We start from the raw sequence: 17,721 nt of genomic DNA on the forward strand, positions 1-17,721 counted from the left end.
TCAGAGCAAGTTAGTTTGCAAGTGAAATTTCTGACAAACTCACTAAAGTTAGTTCTCTCCAGTGAACTTACATCATTCATTGGTAATTTCTAATGAGTTGGGTGATAGTGAATGGAATTACTCTAATACAACTGCCTTCTAGAGGCTCCATTAACAATCAGTCAGTCATTCACACTGTTGTCACCTCCAGGCCAAGCTACTATAACAGTGTACTTGGATGTAACCCTGTACAATACAGCTGTCTAACTTGTAATTTGGGATAAAATCCAAATAAGGTGCTAGTATTTTTCCACCAATTCCATTGGTTTTCAGACGCATTTCAAGCGTGGTGGGAACTTACTGAATTGTCTGGGAGCTGGTTATCTGAGCAACTACCTCTGTCTCCTCAGATAAAATTGGAATGCTCTTGTGATGGAAGAGAAACAGAACTCAGAGACTGGCAATAAAACTTTGCCAATAAAGAGCTCTTCCCCTTTGGAATTCACTTTCCCCATCAGTCCATCAGAACCTGAAATCAGCAGTGTTCAGTGCATGAACCAAAGTGGGCTGATTTGATTTGGTTTTTGGACATACATTTTTAAACTTCGGGCTTATCTACACACAAAAATTGTATCACTTTAACTATACTGGTATACTAACAATACAACCCCCTACTGTGGATTCTACACTGGTTTAAAGAGGGGTTTATGCCAATATAGCTTATTCCCATAAATCCAAATTAGGTGTCATACTGGTATAACTATTTCATTAAAATAATTACACCCTTAACTGAAATAGTTAGAGCCGTACAGAACCGGTGTTGACCAAGCCTTAGTTCCATAACTACTCCATGAACACTATTCCACCCTTGGCAACAGCATCCGTTTCTTGCACTCCATTGTGAATCACTTATGTTCTTTGTTATCATTTAACTTTTGCAAAACAGGACTAGTTGCTAAGGCTACAGGCCCTATGGTAAATAATTAAATGGACTTCAGTGGAATTGAAACACCATGGCATTTCACCTACTTGCTATACACAGTAACCAGTTTTCATAAATATAATATCCTCCATAGTACTTTTAAAAATAGCAAAATACAGTAGGTCTAAATTAAAGATGATGATCTGGAACTTCAGACACAACTATTAAATGTTGAGTGTCCAACCTGAGACATGTAAAGGGGCTTGATTTTCAGGAAAGGTAGAGCACGTTATCTTCTGAAAATCAAGCTCCTTTAAGGTATCTCAAATTTGAGCATCCAAAAATTGAGACCCATCACCACCAGTCACTTCTGAAAATGTAGGCCCACATGCCTGTTCAACTGCAAGATATAATATTTGAGCATGTCTCTCTCATAATCATCTTTGAGAAGGATACTCTAATAAAGATATAGAAAGTGTTAGCAGATTTGTTTCTCAGGATTTGTATGCAATGTTCCTTTTTTCTTCTCAGTGACATGCAAGAATTTTTTTTAAAGATGAACTATAGGCTTACGAGCCAAATTCTCCCCATAAGCATAAAAGGTGAATTCACCCCATAAATAATTTCAAACCACTATTTTCTTCTCTTAGTTCTGCCAAAGTCACAAACTGTCAGCTTCTGTTCTGTGCGAATTCCCAGGAAGTGGAATGTTAACGACATTACAATAATGTACCTACACCAGAGTATGGAATTAGCCTACAAATGTTCAGGCAAACAGCATTTTGTCAGTTTTCTCATTTTTTTAAACACTGCATATTGAATAGTTTGCTTTTTAAGTTACTTAATATCCCCATAAAACAAGAAGATAATTTCAAAGTTTTGCCCACAATGTTTCTATTTCATGTTGCACTGTAAGTGTAGGATGTCCAGACTGCCTCCATTTTGTTTCTTGTTACATTTGTATTGGATATCTGGATCCTACCTGAAAAATTAGGGACAATATAAAATAGCAAAATTCTGGATTCTTCTTGGACTGAATCTTCAATGAATTTTATATAATGAAAAAATTTAATACAATTAGGGATAGGCCCAAATCAAAACCTCAGATCAAAAACTTCTGAACTTCGAGGGTGAGGGGTCTGGAATCTGAATTCAGACCTGAACCTTGTAGTTTGAGTCTATTTACACATAAAATAAGGTGCTAGACCTGTAAAATAAGAAAAACAACATGTAAACTACATCTTGTTCCTCCAGTTTTTAGTATTTTATTTAGTATAAAAGCCTGGAGTTGAGGTGTATCAGCCACCTCACAAGCTAGCTCCTTCAGAGATTTTTTTTTCCCCTTCAGAAAATACACAAAGGTTAAATAATGTGAGAGCGACATTTGGAAAAAAAAAAGTTACAGAAAGGAACATTACAAATTCTGTGAGCCATAAAGCTAAATTTATGGTAGAAAACACTTAAAACAAAGGGGTTCATCTTGTATTACAGAAAACATTTGTATTTGAAAAATACACAAAAGCAACATTCTGGGGGCAAACATGACAAAACTGATAAAAGATCATTTAGCACTGCAACACAGGCTGGGCAGATTGACTGATGGAGGTGTAGAGTGAATGAAGAATGAATGAATAAGATCTTGTTTAAATTCATCTGATTGCCTGTTTGCCACAAGAGTAGGAAATGTGGACACTTGTGAGGATATCTAAACCACAACAGTGAAAACAACCTGAGGCTGTAATGCATCAAAAATTATAAATTTGAAATCTCTCTCCTGGCCTGGGAATTTATAGAATAGGTTTTACCTTGAAAAAGATTCCCCTTTCTTCACAACACACACACAGTTAAAACGCATCAGAAAAAGCAGTTTCTTGAATCTGAAGTCCTTACATAATCTTGTAATTATGGAATACAAGCCTGGTTAGAAAGCAACTAATATAATTAGATATTCAGAGGTTCAGAGCCTTCTTCTGTTAGCACTGGTATTTGTGAGGATGTTCATAACAATAGTAAGAAAAGATCTTCAGTACATTCGTCAAGACATTACCATAAGACTAGAGGGACCACAGAATAATTTTTTAAATCTGGTTACTTTTGATACCTCCGATGCCAATACTGTCTGATCACGTTATCTTTGTATTTGATGTCTCAATCCTCCTTTTTTTCAGGCACTCTAATGCAGAACAAACTAATGCTTTAACTTCTCCCCACTGTTCTGCTAAAGCATTTCTCAAAATATGAAAAATTAATTAGGACACACTCACCTCATTTTCTTCTTCTCTATTGCAATCCAGCCGAGAAAGCATGCAAAAGAAAACACAGAAAGAAAGTGTAAATACCTTGCCAAAACAATAGATTGAGTAATAGTCTTTAAATTCGAAAGGAAAAAAAAACAAACACCTATGAGCCAGATTCTGAAACCTTTACTCACATTGAGTAGCATTTTACTCTCCAAACAGTCCCACTACAACGAATGAGGCTACTTGCAGAGGTAAGGGTGCCACAGTCTGTCCCTATGAGCACTAACTTTCTTAACATGCAGCAAATCACATATGCCAACTACCTCTCAAAAAAAGAAGAGGCAACAAATCTTTGTTTTTTAAAAGGTCAGTCATTTCCCATAGCTTCAATAGTCAAGGACACTGACAGGGTAAAACCCTGGTTAAAACAGAGCTAATTAAGTAGATGCCCTTTTTCTGATGCTTTAAGAATTAATAAACTGTCTGTTTCAACGAGTAAGACCATATGATGGCATACTGCAGGCTTCCAGTTATGAAATAATGAAAAATAAACTTGAGAAATTTGTCATTTTTCCTTCCAGTTTTGTCAGATGACTTCTTAATGCCATGAAAAGATCACACCACCTGTCCTTTTCCAGAGAGTTCCTACTCCATCACTACCAAAAATTAAATATTTACAATAACTTATTTTTTATACCTTACTATTATTTTCCAGGGAAACCAAGAGAAACACCCCCATTTTATGTTATGGACTCCAATACTTAAATTCTCTACAGCACTTCAATGCCAAGGAGATAAGTACTTTAAACATTCCTGCCTCTCGAGTACTAAATTATTTCAAGTATTAAACTAATTATAACTAACCTTATAGCATTCAGAACTGAGTGCAACACCCATTTCTGATTTAGCTTTCCCTCATTAAGTTCTTCACACATATACTACATACAAAAGTAAGTGATTTCTTCTACAAGAAGAAAAGATTATGATGATTTCTATTGCTATTTGTTTTTAAATATTTGGGAGATGCTTAAACACTGCATTGATGGGACCATGTAAGTACTTATATGGATAGATATAAAAAGCTCAGATATTTCTATCACCAGAGGTTATTGTTAAAGTTCAGTTTTATATATAAAACTAGCCATTAATCTTCATCAGTCATGTCCTTCCTCAGTCATTTGTTGTTTAAAAGTTCTCCAAACATTCTGGCCTTTACGGACACGCACACATGTCCTTTAATATGTATATCTAATAAACAAAACATGATCTCCCAGCTAATTGCACAAGATTGGGGATATTTTTCTCTCTGACTAGGAAAAGAAACAACTCTAGGCCCTTGTTTACATTAGATTCAGACCAATAATTCACCACAGGTGCAGCTCAACCATTGACAGAAATGGTGGAAGAGCTCACGCAGAGAGGGCCTGGACATTTTACCACTGTCTTCCAATCCTGAGGCTTCCTGTGAGGTAACTATTTTCAGAACAGAAAGTCAGCTTTCACTTTCCGTACTGAGCATGCAGTAGCTCCTACATATGGGAGCCAAGACCTGATTGGACACTTCCCCTCCTAAATAAATGTCACAACACAGTTAGCAACAAGCCAGAGGAAAAAATGATCACCACAGATAATATGCCATTGCTTCTCTGAATCATCTGCCTGGGAAAGTGCCCAAGAGGGAGCTGGGGGTTGGGATAAATTGTGACCGTTTAGTTGGTGACATTTAGTATTTATTAGTTAATCCTAACCCTTTCCTTCTCCAGATCTATTTTCCTGCTCCCAGAAAGCATCATAAGTTACTTTTACAATATAAATAATAGGCTTTGTTTTTATGAAGAAAACATGACCAGTGAGTTTAAGCGACCAACAGGCTTCACAAAGGATGTAAACATGATTTAATGGGGTCATGAAAGACTTAGAGTTCTCTGTATTTTATCTATGTGCAGGAAGCCTGGAGCCCTTGAAGAAAAGCACTGTAACATAGATTACAAGGACAAAAGGGACTATTGTGGTCATCTAGTCTGACCTCCTATATAAATATGGCCAGAGAACAACCACAAAAAAATACTAGAGCAAATCTTTTAGAAAAATATCAAATCTTGATTTAAAAATTGTCAGTGATGGAGAATATACTGTGACCCTTGGTAAACTGTTCCAGAGCTTAATTATTCACTGTTAAAGATTTAAGCCTTATTTCCAGTCGGAATTTGTTATACCTTTCTCTGATAGACTGAACAGCCCATTTGTTCCCCATTTAGGTACATACAGAGTATAATCAAGTCACCCCTTAATCTTTTCTTTGTTAAACTAAAGAGACTGAGCTCCTTGAGTCTATCACTATAAGGCAGATTTTCTAATCCTTTAATCATTCTTGGGGCTCTTTTCTGAACCCTCTCCAATTTATCAACAACCTTCTTGAGTTAGCGTTTAAAAGTAGGTTTCATTTTCAAGTCCAGACAGTGAAATACAATAACAGAAAACGACAATCCTTGAGTCGTATACTTCACATGTTAAAAGAAGTGTTTATGGGGTCAAAAACTCACCATAAGATTAGATATAGCTGACCACCAACATGTGAGCCTTCTATAAATACATGTTAAACAGTGCACCTCTAAAGGAGCTACACAGTGCTGCCATAGAATAAGGACAAGTGGTTGCAGAATCAAAGAAGAAGGGTTTCCCCATAAGTCACATACTTAAAAATAAAACCAGAGTAAGCAGCTGTCTATCAAGCACTGGATTTTCAAAATGTATAATCTGTTTACAGGTAACACTCAGCATTTTTTCTGTTACAGCAATCATCTACTTGCAGCCAAGAAGAATTATTCAGTGTTTTAAGGTCAGCAATGTCATGCAAAGCGAAATTAATCTAAAATAACAGCATATACACATAGCTTCTATCACCTGAGGATCTCCAAGTGATTATAAACATTAATCACCTAAGTCACTTCCCATTTTCAAAGTGACTTGGGTACTTAGGAGTGACAAAAATGGTTAAATGTGACTTAGGGCATGTCTACACTACAAATTTAAGTTGATTTAAGTTAAGTCGACATATAGCCACTGCAGTCATTACTGAGGTTTCTCTTGTCCTCTCTACCCTCCTTCTGTCAGTGGTGCATGTCCTCAACAGGAGTGCTTGCACCAATTTAAGAGGAGCAGCATGAGGGGCGGCCGCCTGGGCTCTCACCTGCTTGCTCCTCATGGAGCTAAACTATCTGGAGTCTGGCTGAGAGCCAGGACAGCAGACAGGCTCCAGCTAGTAAGCTCTTCCAGAAGCAGGCAGCAGAGAGCTCAGGTAGCAGCTGGACTCATAGCTGGAGCCCCCCACCTGCCCCAGGGTGACTGCCTGAGCTCTGAGCCCACAACGGGTTCACAGCAGGAAGCCTACTAGGCTTTATTGTCAATTTTAGGGCTGCCTCAGACTCAGAGCAGCAGGGGAGCTCACAGCTGAAGCTGTGAAATTGACAAGAAAGGCTGGTAGACTCCCTGCTGTGAAATTGAGCCCTACATAAGAATGGCCCTGTTGCAGGGGTGGGCAAACTTTTTGGCCCAAGGGCCACATTGCAGTGCGAAACTATATGGAGGGCTGGGTAGGGAAGGCTGTGCCCCCCAAACAGCCTGGCCCCCGCCCCCTATTTGCCTCCTCCCACTTCCTGTCCCCTGACTGCCCCCTCCTGGGACCCTCCACCCCAAACAGTCCCCCCCCCGCAGGATCCCACCCCCTATCGAACACCCCCCTGCTCCCTGTACCCTGACTGCCCTGACCACACCCCCGCCCCCGACAGGCCCCCCAGGACTCCCATGCCCTATGCAATCCCCCGTTCCCTGACCACCCCAGAACCTCCGCCCCATCCAACTGCCCCCTGCTCCCTGACTGCTCCCCTGGACCCGCTACCCAACCCCACCACCACCACTCCCTTACCATGCCACTCAGAGTGGCAATAACTTGCAGCCCTACTGCCCGTGTGGCGGCGTGGGAGGGGAAACAGCGGGGGAGGGGCCGGGGGCGAGCCTCCCGGGCCAGGAGCTCAGGGGCTGGGCAGGATGGTCCCGCGGGCCACATGTGGCCCACGGGCCGTAGTTTGCTCACCTCTGCCCTATTGGGTCAGACCAAAGGTCCATCTAGCACAGTATCCTGCCTTCCAACAGTGGCCAGTGCCAGGTGCCCCACAGTGAATGAACAGAACAGGTAATCAAGTGATCCTGTCTGGCAAACAAGAGGCTCGGGACACCACTCCTGCCCATCGTGGCTAATAGCTGAAAAGTCCCAGTCGTATTCATCTCTCCTCATACAGAAGCCATTCCATACCCCTAATCATTGTTGTTGCCCTTTTCTGAACCTTCTCCAATTCCAGTATATCTTTTTTGAGATGGGGAAACCACATCTGCACACAGTATTCAATATGTGGGTGTACCCTGGATTTATATAGAGGCAACATGATATTTTCTGTCCTATTATCTATCCCTTTCTTAATTATTCCCAGCATTCTGTTCACTTTTTTGACGGCTGCTGCACATTTAGTGGATGTTTTTAGAGAAAAATCCACAATCACTCCAAGATCTTTCTTGAGTGGTAACAGCTAATTTAGGCCCCAACATTTTATATGTATAGTTGAGATTATGCTTTCCAATGTGCATTACTTTGCATTTATCAACATTAAATTTCATCTGCCATTTTGTTGCCCAATCACCCAGTTCTGAGAGATCCTTTTGTAGCTCTTTGCAGTCTGCCTGGGTGCTAACTATCTTTAATAATTTTGTATCATCTGCAAATTTTGCCACCTCACTTTTTACCTTTTTTCAGATCATTTATGAATATGCTGAATAGAACTGGTCCCAGAACAGACTCCTGGGGGACACCACTATTTACCTCTCTCCATTCTGAAAACTGACCATTTATACTTACCCTTTGTTTCCCATCTTTTAACCAGTTACCAATCCATGAGAGCACCTTCCCTCTTACCCCGTGTCAATTTACTTTTCGTAATAGCCTTTGGTGAGGGACCTTGTCAAAGGCTTTCTGAAAATCTAAGTATACTATATACACTGGATCCTTTTGGTCCACATGCTTGTTGACCCCCTCAAAGAATTCTAGTAGATTGGGGAGGCGTGATTTCTCTTTGCTAAAACCATGTTGACTCTTCCTCAACAAATTACGCTCATCTATAGGTCTGACAATTTTGTTCTTTATTATAGTTTCAACCAGTTTGCCTGGTACAGAAGTCAGGCTTACAGGCCTGTCATTGCCAGGATTACCTCTGGAGCCCTTTTTAAAAACTGGCGTCACATTAGCTATTCTCCAGTCATCTGCTACAGAAGCTGATTTAAATGATAGGTTACAGACTACAGTTAGTAGTTCTGCAATTTCACATTTGAGTTCCTTCAGGACTCTTGGGTGAATACCATCTAGTCCTGGTGACTTATTGCTGTTTAATTTATCAATTTGTTCCAAAACCTCCTCTAACGATACCTTAATCTGGGACTGTTCCTCAGATCGGTCACCTAAAAAGAATGGCTCAGGTTTGGGAATCTCCCTCACATCCTCAGCCATGAAGACCAATGCAAAGAATTCATTTAGTTTCTCCGCAATGGCCTTATCGTCCTTGAGTTCTCCTTTAGCACCTCAGTCATCCAGTGGCACCACTGGTTGTTTAGCAGGCTTCCTGCTTCTGATGTACTTTTAAAAAAAATTGCTATTACTTTTTGAGTCTTTGGCTAGCTGTTCCTCAAATTCTTTTTTGGCCTGACTAACTGTATTTTTACACTTCACTTGCCAGTGTTTATGCTCCTTTCTATTTTCCTCACTAGGATTTAACTTTCACTTTTTAAAGAATGCCCGTTTTTCCTCTCTCTGCTTCTTTTACTTTGTTGTTTAAACTAAGTGGCTCTTTTTTGGTTCTCTATGTTTTTTAAATTGGGGTGTACATTTAAGTTGAGCCTCTATTATGAGGTCTTTAAAAAGTTTCCATGCAGCTTGCAGAGATTTCACTTTTGGCACTGTACCCTTTAATTTCTGTTTAACCTCATTTTTGTGTAGTTCCCCTTTCTGAAATTAAATGCTATAGTGATGGGCTGCTGTGGTGTTTTTCCTGCCACAGGGATTTTAAACTTAATTATATTATCGTCACTATTATCAAGCAGTCCAGCTATATTCATCTCTTGGACCAGATCCTATGCTCCACTTAGGACTAAATCAAGAATTGCCTCTCCTTTGGTGGGTTCCAGGACCAGCTGCTCCAAGCAGTCATTTAAGGTGTCAAGAAACTTTATCTCTGCCCCCCACCCTGAGATGACATGTACCCACTCAATATGGGAATAATTGAGGGTCACAGCTGGGGCTGTCCCCTGGGGTGGGCGGCAAGGGCTCCAGCTGTGAGCTCGTCACCTGGCTGACGTCTGGGGGGGGGGGAGGGACAGCTATGAGCCTGGTCCTGGGCTCAATTTCATAGGAGGGACCCTACCAGCCTTTCTTGTCAATTTCACAGCTCCAGCTGTGAGCCCAGTGCCCTAAAGGCCTGAATTAGCAGCCTATATAAGTAACAGTGTCTACATAGACATTGCGTCATCCTAACTACACCAACATAAGCCCTACACCTCTCGTGGAGGTGGAGTTATGACAGTGTAGTAGGGCAGTTACATCAGCGGGAGCAAGGCTTTAGTGTAGACAATGACATAATTAGGTAGATATAAAGCACCTTATGCCAACTTAACTCTAGTGTAGACCAGGCCTTAGGGTACGTCTATATCATAATCACAGGTTGTGGTTACAGTTCAAGCTGACATAGCTCAATCTATAGCTCGGGTATCTCGGATGCTAGAGCAGTGCATGCTTCTGTGTAGGTTGCATAAGCCCACCTAGAACCTTGGACAATTATTCAAATTACTCACAGGGCTAACGGAGCTTGAACTGCTGCAGATTCTTTGATCTGGAACCCGAACTAGGTAGGGTACATTACTAGAGCCCTGCAAATCTGCGGACATCTGCTTTATATCCGTGGATATCCGCATCCGCAGATGTGCATCTCCACGGACCGTGTTTGCGGATTGGATGCAGATACAAATTTTGTAACCGCACAGGGCTCTATATATCAACATGAGCTGTAATCACACCCTGTGATTACAGAAAATACATTCTCTTAAGGTTCCTTAATCACAGTCATTGGTGAAAGTAAAACTTATGCTCATAAAATTTTACCCTAAGCCTCAACACCTCTGGGAGGCACACTGAGGCAGAGGGCCTTTAAGTAACTTGCCTGATGTCACAACATGGTCAGTGGTGAATGCTGGAATATAGCCCAGGATCCTGATTCCCAATGCTATACTCTAGCCACCAGACCTCACTGCCCCAGTAATGCTTCAGAATATGGGGGACTGACTGGATGGAGATTTTGGCACACATTCAGTTAAAGCATAAGAGAGTCTTAAAGAAAGAGTAGATGGCAGTTGTTTTGGCAACAGTCATCATGAACGATAATATCCAATTTGTCCCCACTTCTAATGAAAAAAGAAAAGGAGTACTAGTGGCACCTTAGAGACTAACCAATTTATTTGAGCATAAGCTTTTGTGAGCTACAGCTCTCTTAAATTGGTTAGTCTCTAAGGTGCCACAAGTCCTCCTTTTCTTTTTGCGAATACAGACTAACACGGCTGCTACTCTGAAACTTCTAATGAAATATCACAATTCATTATACACATCTACCTGACCAAAAAAATGTGACCGTACATGAATCATCTATACTCTCCTGGAATGTCAGCAGCAACAACCTCGGCAATTAATTACCTTATATACTTTTTGAAAAATCAAAATCTGATTTAAAACACAGATGTTCCACAATGGTATGTTACTGTATTATACCAAATTCCCTGACGGGGTCTCTGGAATTTAGTCAGATTAAACAAATCAGTCACCACGTATGTGCATCCATTAAAAACAATTAACTGTAATCCTTCAAAAGCCCAGTGAACATTTAGCGGGGGGAAGAAACAACCAAAGAATTAGAAAATGTACATGTTGCTACTCTAAAATGCTTCCCTCAACAGCCAACTGGTTTCCCGCATTTTTTTTTAACCAAACAATTTGATCCTTTAAAAATAAAACATTATCAGAACAACTGTTTTTAATGATATCATCACCATCTAGTGAAAAACACTAGAATTTGAAAATAGAAGTTTTTCCACATGTCTATAGTTTATACCAATTTCTTTGGCAGAGGTGAACTAGACAGTCCAGGTATTTCATTTCACTGTCTGGGAGGATGGGCTCCCACTCCCCTCCTCACAAAGACTGTGCACTTACTTTAGAATCTATTGTTCTATGTGCAAACTGGGGAAGTGCCTGAAGATTTAGGGAGAGCTGGGGAAAGCAAAATTGGTAGTGACTCCAAAAAAAGAAGGATCCTGATCTAGTAATTACAGTCCATTAAATTTAACTCATTGAATTTTACTAGGGAATCGAAGTATATTAGCAGAACAGAGCAATAGAGGTGGGAACAAATCATGCAAGATGAATTTGGTTTTGGATATAATATAAATAGGTAAAAGGAATGCTGTACGTATAACTAATTTTGTAATGCATCTTGTATAATCTCAGAATCTTATCTGAAAAATTTAATTCATACTGGCGGGAGACCATAAGAAATATCTTCTCCCTTGCATAGTACTTCAGTCAGTAGCAGAGAACTGAATTTGCTGCATAAAGCACCTTCTCCATAACCCAACATTACCTACAGCTTTAAACTGGCCAAGATTGTACGGATTGCATCAGTTTCACCCTGCTGCTGCTGTTTTCCTGAAGGATATTTTTAAGGAGAAGATGTGACACATGATATCAACAATAACAAGTTAAATTTAAAATCATCTCCTCTGTTGCATATCAAAATATGCATGGCCTTCTAACTGTTACCAGTTGCCCTGGTTTTAGCTTGAAATTTGTTCGAGAGATTCCGGCTACACTGGATTTAAAGGCATCTGAAAATTCCATATTGCTACATATTAAGTACGAGCATTGTAGTAAACTTTATGAAATAGGAACAAGCACAACAAAAAGATAATAGTCTGATGACTTTATGATAACCACAACATAACTACAGTGGTTTAGTGATGGCATGTTAACGGACTAGGTTTCTAACAACCTTGCTTAAAGTTTTCCTGTTTTACATTTTATTAATTTTCAGCTATAAAAGAAAACATGTTTCTATTTAAATCATACACTTTTCCTTTTCTCTGAGACCTCTTGGTAGTTCATTTAGGTATGTTTTTTTCTTAGAAAAAGAGGATTTTAAAAACCTAAAGTAGAAATCACGTTTTAAACTGACTAGTGCTATGAACAGGTGGGTGGAACTCTGACCGATGCAATTCACCCAGTCATACTATCCTTTATTGCCTTCTGCAATCCTATATAAAACACTACAGGTTTTAGCATAAAAACCTGTTTTTTAATTAAGCCAAATTAAAAAAAAAAGAACCATATTTCACAATTCTGACAGTCTCCCACAGTTACGTAACATGGAATAATATTTTTATCCAGTCAGTGAGATTTGTAAATGTACATATACACACAAGCCCCATGGGTCTGACTCTGACACTGACTAAAGAATAAATCCTAACTACTACACAGTAAAGAACACCTTAGCCATTTCAAGCTGTCATGGGTATTTTAATACAAAGGAAGGTTCCCCCCCCCCCCCCGATGTACAGCATCTCAGGCATTTCTAATGTATTTATCAACTTTGTGTGAAAGCTTTCTTTTGCCTCTATTGTATGCCACCTCACAAGTGTCATTTACTTATAAACTTTATCTACACTAAACAGTGTTACCAAAAAATTCCTGATGGTGATAGAACCACTAATAGAACCAGGTTCTGATGGCTTCCAAAATTTTTATCACTCAATTCAACCTGCGGGTTTTTGAGTTCTGAGAGTGCAAAACACACTAATTTTATTTTTTTTTTTAATTTGCAGAAGACACCTGAAACTAGAAATTGCAAATTTGACTTATTTTATACAGTCCTCATTGAGAAAGAAAGGATCCAAGTTTGAAGAAAAAGTCCTCTCCCTTTGCTATGTGGCTTCTGGAGGAGGAAAAGAGATTCAAAACAGTAAACAATGCAACACCAAAACAGAACTCTTCAGCCTCAAGAAAAGGTACCTTGCACTTTTTTCCTGCTATTCTCAACCACACAGAATATTCAAGAATGAAGTGTTAACAGTATTGCACTGGGAAACAGAAGTAGAAGAAGAGAGATATAACAAGGACTTTACTTTTTTTCCTGCGGATATGCAGTCTAAACTATACAAGAAAGGCATATTGCAAATAATAGGGGAATACTGCCATTTTTTTGAGTCCTTCACAAGCACTTTATAAAAAAATCCAAGTTTGTGATCATAAACAGTATTCGCATACTACCGTATTTATAACCTTGGACCCTAATCTGAGCAGCAGAAATACAACCTTCCAGCGGTCAGTCTTGACCTGGTGGGACCACTTCTGCCATGGGGTGAGTGAAAAGTGCAGTTCAGTCTCAACACCTTTTCAAGCCTTGGCCTGACTGATGTCATTGCCAGCAAGAACGCCGGTCAGTGCTAACAGACACGGTAAGTTTTGTGATATGAATAGCTGTACACTGGGAATAAGAGAACCCCTCAATTTCACCTAGACCACTGAATCACCATCGCCCAGCAACACCGTTGCCCAGTCGTTACTGTCCTAGGCTGAATCTGAAGCAACAATCTAGACGTGAAAGAATCTCTATTTTATTGCTCAATTCAACCCACCCAGTTTCCATAACATTTATTTTTAGTGTGAAACAATATCACATAGTGAATGCATCAATTAAAATTACAGAATCTATATCAGGACAAGCAATATATTTTACATGATACTGAAGCCTCTACAGAGCTGTTGGACATAATAAATGAGAGGGTATTATTCATGCTTAGAAGCAATACAAACGCCCAATTCACAATTTTTAATTTTTATTTCTGTCACTCACTTACTGACAAATGCAACTAATAGTAAAAAACGCCGAATACCAAAAGTTTAGAAATCCGAAGTTTTATCATGTGTTTGGTTAATTAATTCCTAATGTGCCTGGAGATTTAAAACAATAATACAAATTAGTACCAGTTTCAATTATTAAATTTAATAAATGTTTTGCTACATTACTGTGAGCAGTTTTGCAGACAATAATGTTGTATTTCTAGTCCGCTAGAATGTCCGTGATAACTACAACTGTATTATACCACGGTGAGAAAAGCGGGGAAGTAACAGACAATCCAGTACCTTTTCCCCTCCTCCCAACAACTGGCACAGAGTAGGAAGGCTAAGACATACACAAAAAGAAGAAAATACAGCAATAGTGTCAAGCCCCCTATTTAAAAGAAACACCAACTTGAATTCAACTCAGTTTCCAAACTGGAGTTAAATGAGTTTCAAGTATACATCTGTCCCTGAATCAATCGCCTCCCTTCAACCCATCACCACTCTCTACCGTGGTCAGTCTTTATGGTTCTAGAATAGATTTTCCTATTTTAAAAATGTTTCTCCTTCGTTGCTTTGTGAAATAACCCCACAAAGAGGGATAACTGACTGACTGTGCCAGGAAAACAGCATAATTTACTGTACACACACTTCTATCAAATGCGAAAAGTATATCAAAAGAAAGAACTAATTTTTTGCTTTCATCTTTCATTAACAGGAATCTTAGGGGCTACTTGTAACAATTGTGCTAAAACATTTTAGACAGAAATGTGATTTTAGAGCTACTACTGCTGGGCTGGGATGTCGCTGAACAGTCTTATACATTATAGGGAATGACAGATGCTCCTGCTGGAGAAGATGCCTTGTTAGGCACAAAGCAATCCCTGGTCAGATTAAGGAGAAAGAGGCACAAGAAACAGCTTGTTGAAGCCATAAAGTTGTATTATAAGGCTGGTGCGGCTTCCTGTCTCTCCATATCTGATGAGGTCATAATTTGCTAACACCATGAACGGTGACCTAAAACAACAACGTGCAGTGATTTTCAAGACTTTGGAGAACATAAAACTTCCTTTAAAAATCAGTCATCTCCCTCAGAAGTGTGCGGCAGTACTCTGGAAGTTGAAGTTGAGGAAGTTAGGTTAGTATCCAGGAGGGGAAGGATGAAGAGGATGCAACAGTAGGGGCAAAATACAACCTGCACCTGAACGAGTGTTTTGATGTTGAGTACTCATTTCTATTGAAGCTTGAAGGGTGGTTTTTTCCACTTTTTCCTCTCATTTATTCTGGTTTACACAACTCAGTCCAGTACATCAACCTATCCTGCTTCAAACAAAGAGCACCTTTTTAAAACCGAGGAACTTCACTAAAACTGAGCACTGTTTCTGAGCTGATATTCCTGGGCAAATAAAAAAAAAAAAGAGTAGAGCTTTTCTACGTGAATAAGATAGCTGAAGTCGACGTACTTAGATCTACTTACTGCAGTGTCTTCACTGCAGTGTGTCGACGGGAGACGCTCTCCCATCGATTCCCCTTGTGCTTCTCATTGAAGTGGAGTACCAGAGTCTATGCTAGAGCAATCTGCGGTCGATTTATCATGTCTATACTAGACACGATAAATTGACCCCTGCAAGATTGATTGCTGCCCGTTGATCTGGCAGGTAGTGTAGACAAGCCCCTAGTTAAATCCCCTACCTAAGGATACCTTAAAGACTATTATTTATATGTCACTATAGGTGTGTGTACATTTTTGTCCATTTAGAAAACTAAATACTTGACCTTGATTGTAACACTCAGCTTTCAGGTTGTTATACCAGTCCCTTGTCTCCCAGCCACCATAAACAATGTACAACAGTTGTCACTAACACACGTTTATCAACTCAGCCCTAACTTCAGAGCTGTGACAGGCACTTTCATAACAACAAAATGCCTGCTTCCCAAGAAAGTTATTAACAGAGATTTTAGACAAGGGAGTTTTCCTAATTTCTAAGGCTTTGTCCACAATGTAAATTTGTCTGGTTACAACCATATGTGCCCTGCCACTGATGTAATGGTACCAACCCAAACCCCTATGGTGAGGGAAACAAACAGCAGTAAGCTGTAACTTGCACCGCTACAGTTTCTCTCAGTGTCACACCGTGGTAAGCTCCACTTGTGCATATATCTGTCTACACAGATTTTCTACTGATGCAGGTTATACCAGGGGCCCCTTATCAATGGCAGTAATCCGTGCAAATGTCAAGTGTAGACAAGGCTTTAGTTTCAACCCTGCCTTCTCCTTTCCTCACTTAATCAGGCTCTAACATTCAGAGCTGGAAACTAAGATCGGTTGCTCAACATACATTTTGGTAAAGAACACTCTGAAGGAAAACATTATCTAAATACTCGACTTGTACAGTACTTGGCAATTTCAGAATGTTTAACTTCATGTTTTAGCCAGGCTATAATAATCCTACATCAGTGCTCAGTGGCATCGTGCATTGTCACTGGAATGTTAGTGTAGAATTTCTTACATGTGCTGAGCTACTGGCGCAGATTACCCCCCGCAATCCCCAGAGTTAATGTTTCTCTCTTAATACACAAAAAGATGAACTTTGCAAACTGAGAAAGAGGCAGATCAACTTTTGAGCCACACAAATTGATGCTGTCCATTCAAATGCTAGATATTAAAATGGATTAAGAACCTAAATTGACGCATCTTCCAATTCAGACATGCACAGTATCCATACATGGACAGGAGCCACTAAGAACAGATCCAATAGGCATCAGAGCACAATATGGAAAAATTATAGCTCTATAAATTTTTTACTATGATCCTTTAAACTCAGTTCTTTCACAGCTGGAGGGAAAAAAAGACTTGATACTGGCATGAGCTAAAAATGCCTGTTCTTGGCCAACTGGCATCCTCAAAGCTGTGGTAACAGAGAAAACTCTACCCTAGCAACCATTAAATGCTGCCTTTGGTTCCAGAAGAGTGTGTCAGGGAAATGGAGTGGTAGGGGTAGGTGAGTGGGTGAAGGATGATTGCCATGATAAAGAGCTGAGCTGATTTGGTAGGAAGCAGTTGAAGCCTGAGGAGAAGATGAAAAATGGCTACATGGCCATGTTATGAAAGGCATTTGCCTTTCCACTGCTATTCTGCGAAGACACACAAAGAGAAAGTGGGTCAAAGAAAGCAGGCACATGTGAAAAACTGCAGTAATTTTCCCCAAAGCTAAAATGTATTAGCTGCTATTTGTACGTTTTTATATTAAAATATTACAATTTTAGAGCAGCTAGGATACTTTGCTCTGGGAAGCAGGAGACTCCATCAGAATTATAACATCAGCTTTCAGTGGCTTCTGGTCTTTTGTTCTAATAGAGAACACATGCACCCATTACTTCCCCTTAAATAACCTAAAATATCCCTGGACTGTTAAAGATAATTCTGTACAACTCACCCTCTCTCCCCTTTTTGTTCAGCACCAGGAGATGTCTAAATAAGAAACCAAATGAGTGCTTAATTTTTAAACCATGACAGAAATCATCATAAGCAAAGTCGTTGCCATAGCAGCCATGCACAGGATTACGGAGAACACTGGAAGTAAATTAATGACTGCATG

The 17,721-nt window shown here is 39.7% G+C and overlaps 1 protein-coding gene across 5 annotated transcripts in view; it reads right to left on the minus strand.

Moving 5' to 3' along the window:
* Positions 1–17,721, minus strand: part of SETD2 (SET domain containing 2, histone lysine methyltransferase) — a 153,657-nt gene that overhangs the window by 114,510 nt on the left and 21,426 nt on the right. For 4 of the 5 annotated variants that reach the window (XR_013635450.1, XM_078851873.1, XM_078851872.1 and 1 more), the window contains exon 2: positions 3,166–3,204. Coding sequence is in view for 4 of the 5 variants with exons in the window: in XM_078851873.1 (XP_078707999.1) it covers positions 3,166–3,204 (39 nt within the window). In the remaining variant the exon portion in view is untranslated. The remainder of the gene's footprint in view (positions 1–3,165; positions 3,205–17,721) is intronic. The other variant, XM_073334861.2, reaches the window with a different exon arrangement.

Source organism: Lepidochelys kempii, chromosome 2 (assembly GCF_965140285.1).
Source record: "Lepidochelys kempii isolate rLepKem1 chromosome 2, rLepKem1.hap1, whole genome shotgun sequence".
Lineage (NCBI taxonomy): Eukaryota > Metazoa > Chordata > Testudines > Cheloniidae > Lepidochelys > Lepidochelys kempii.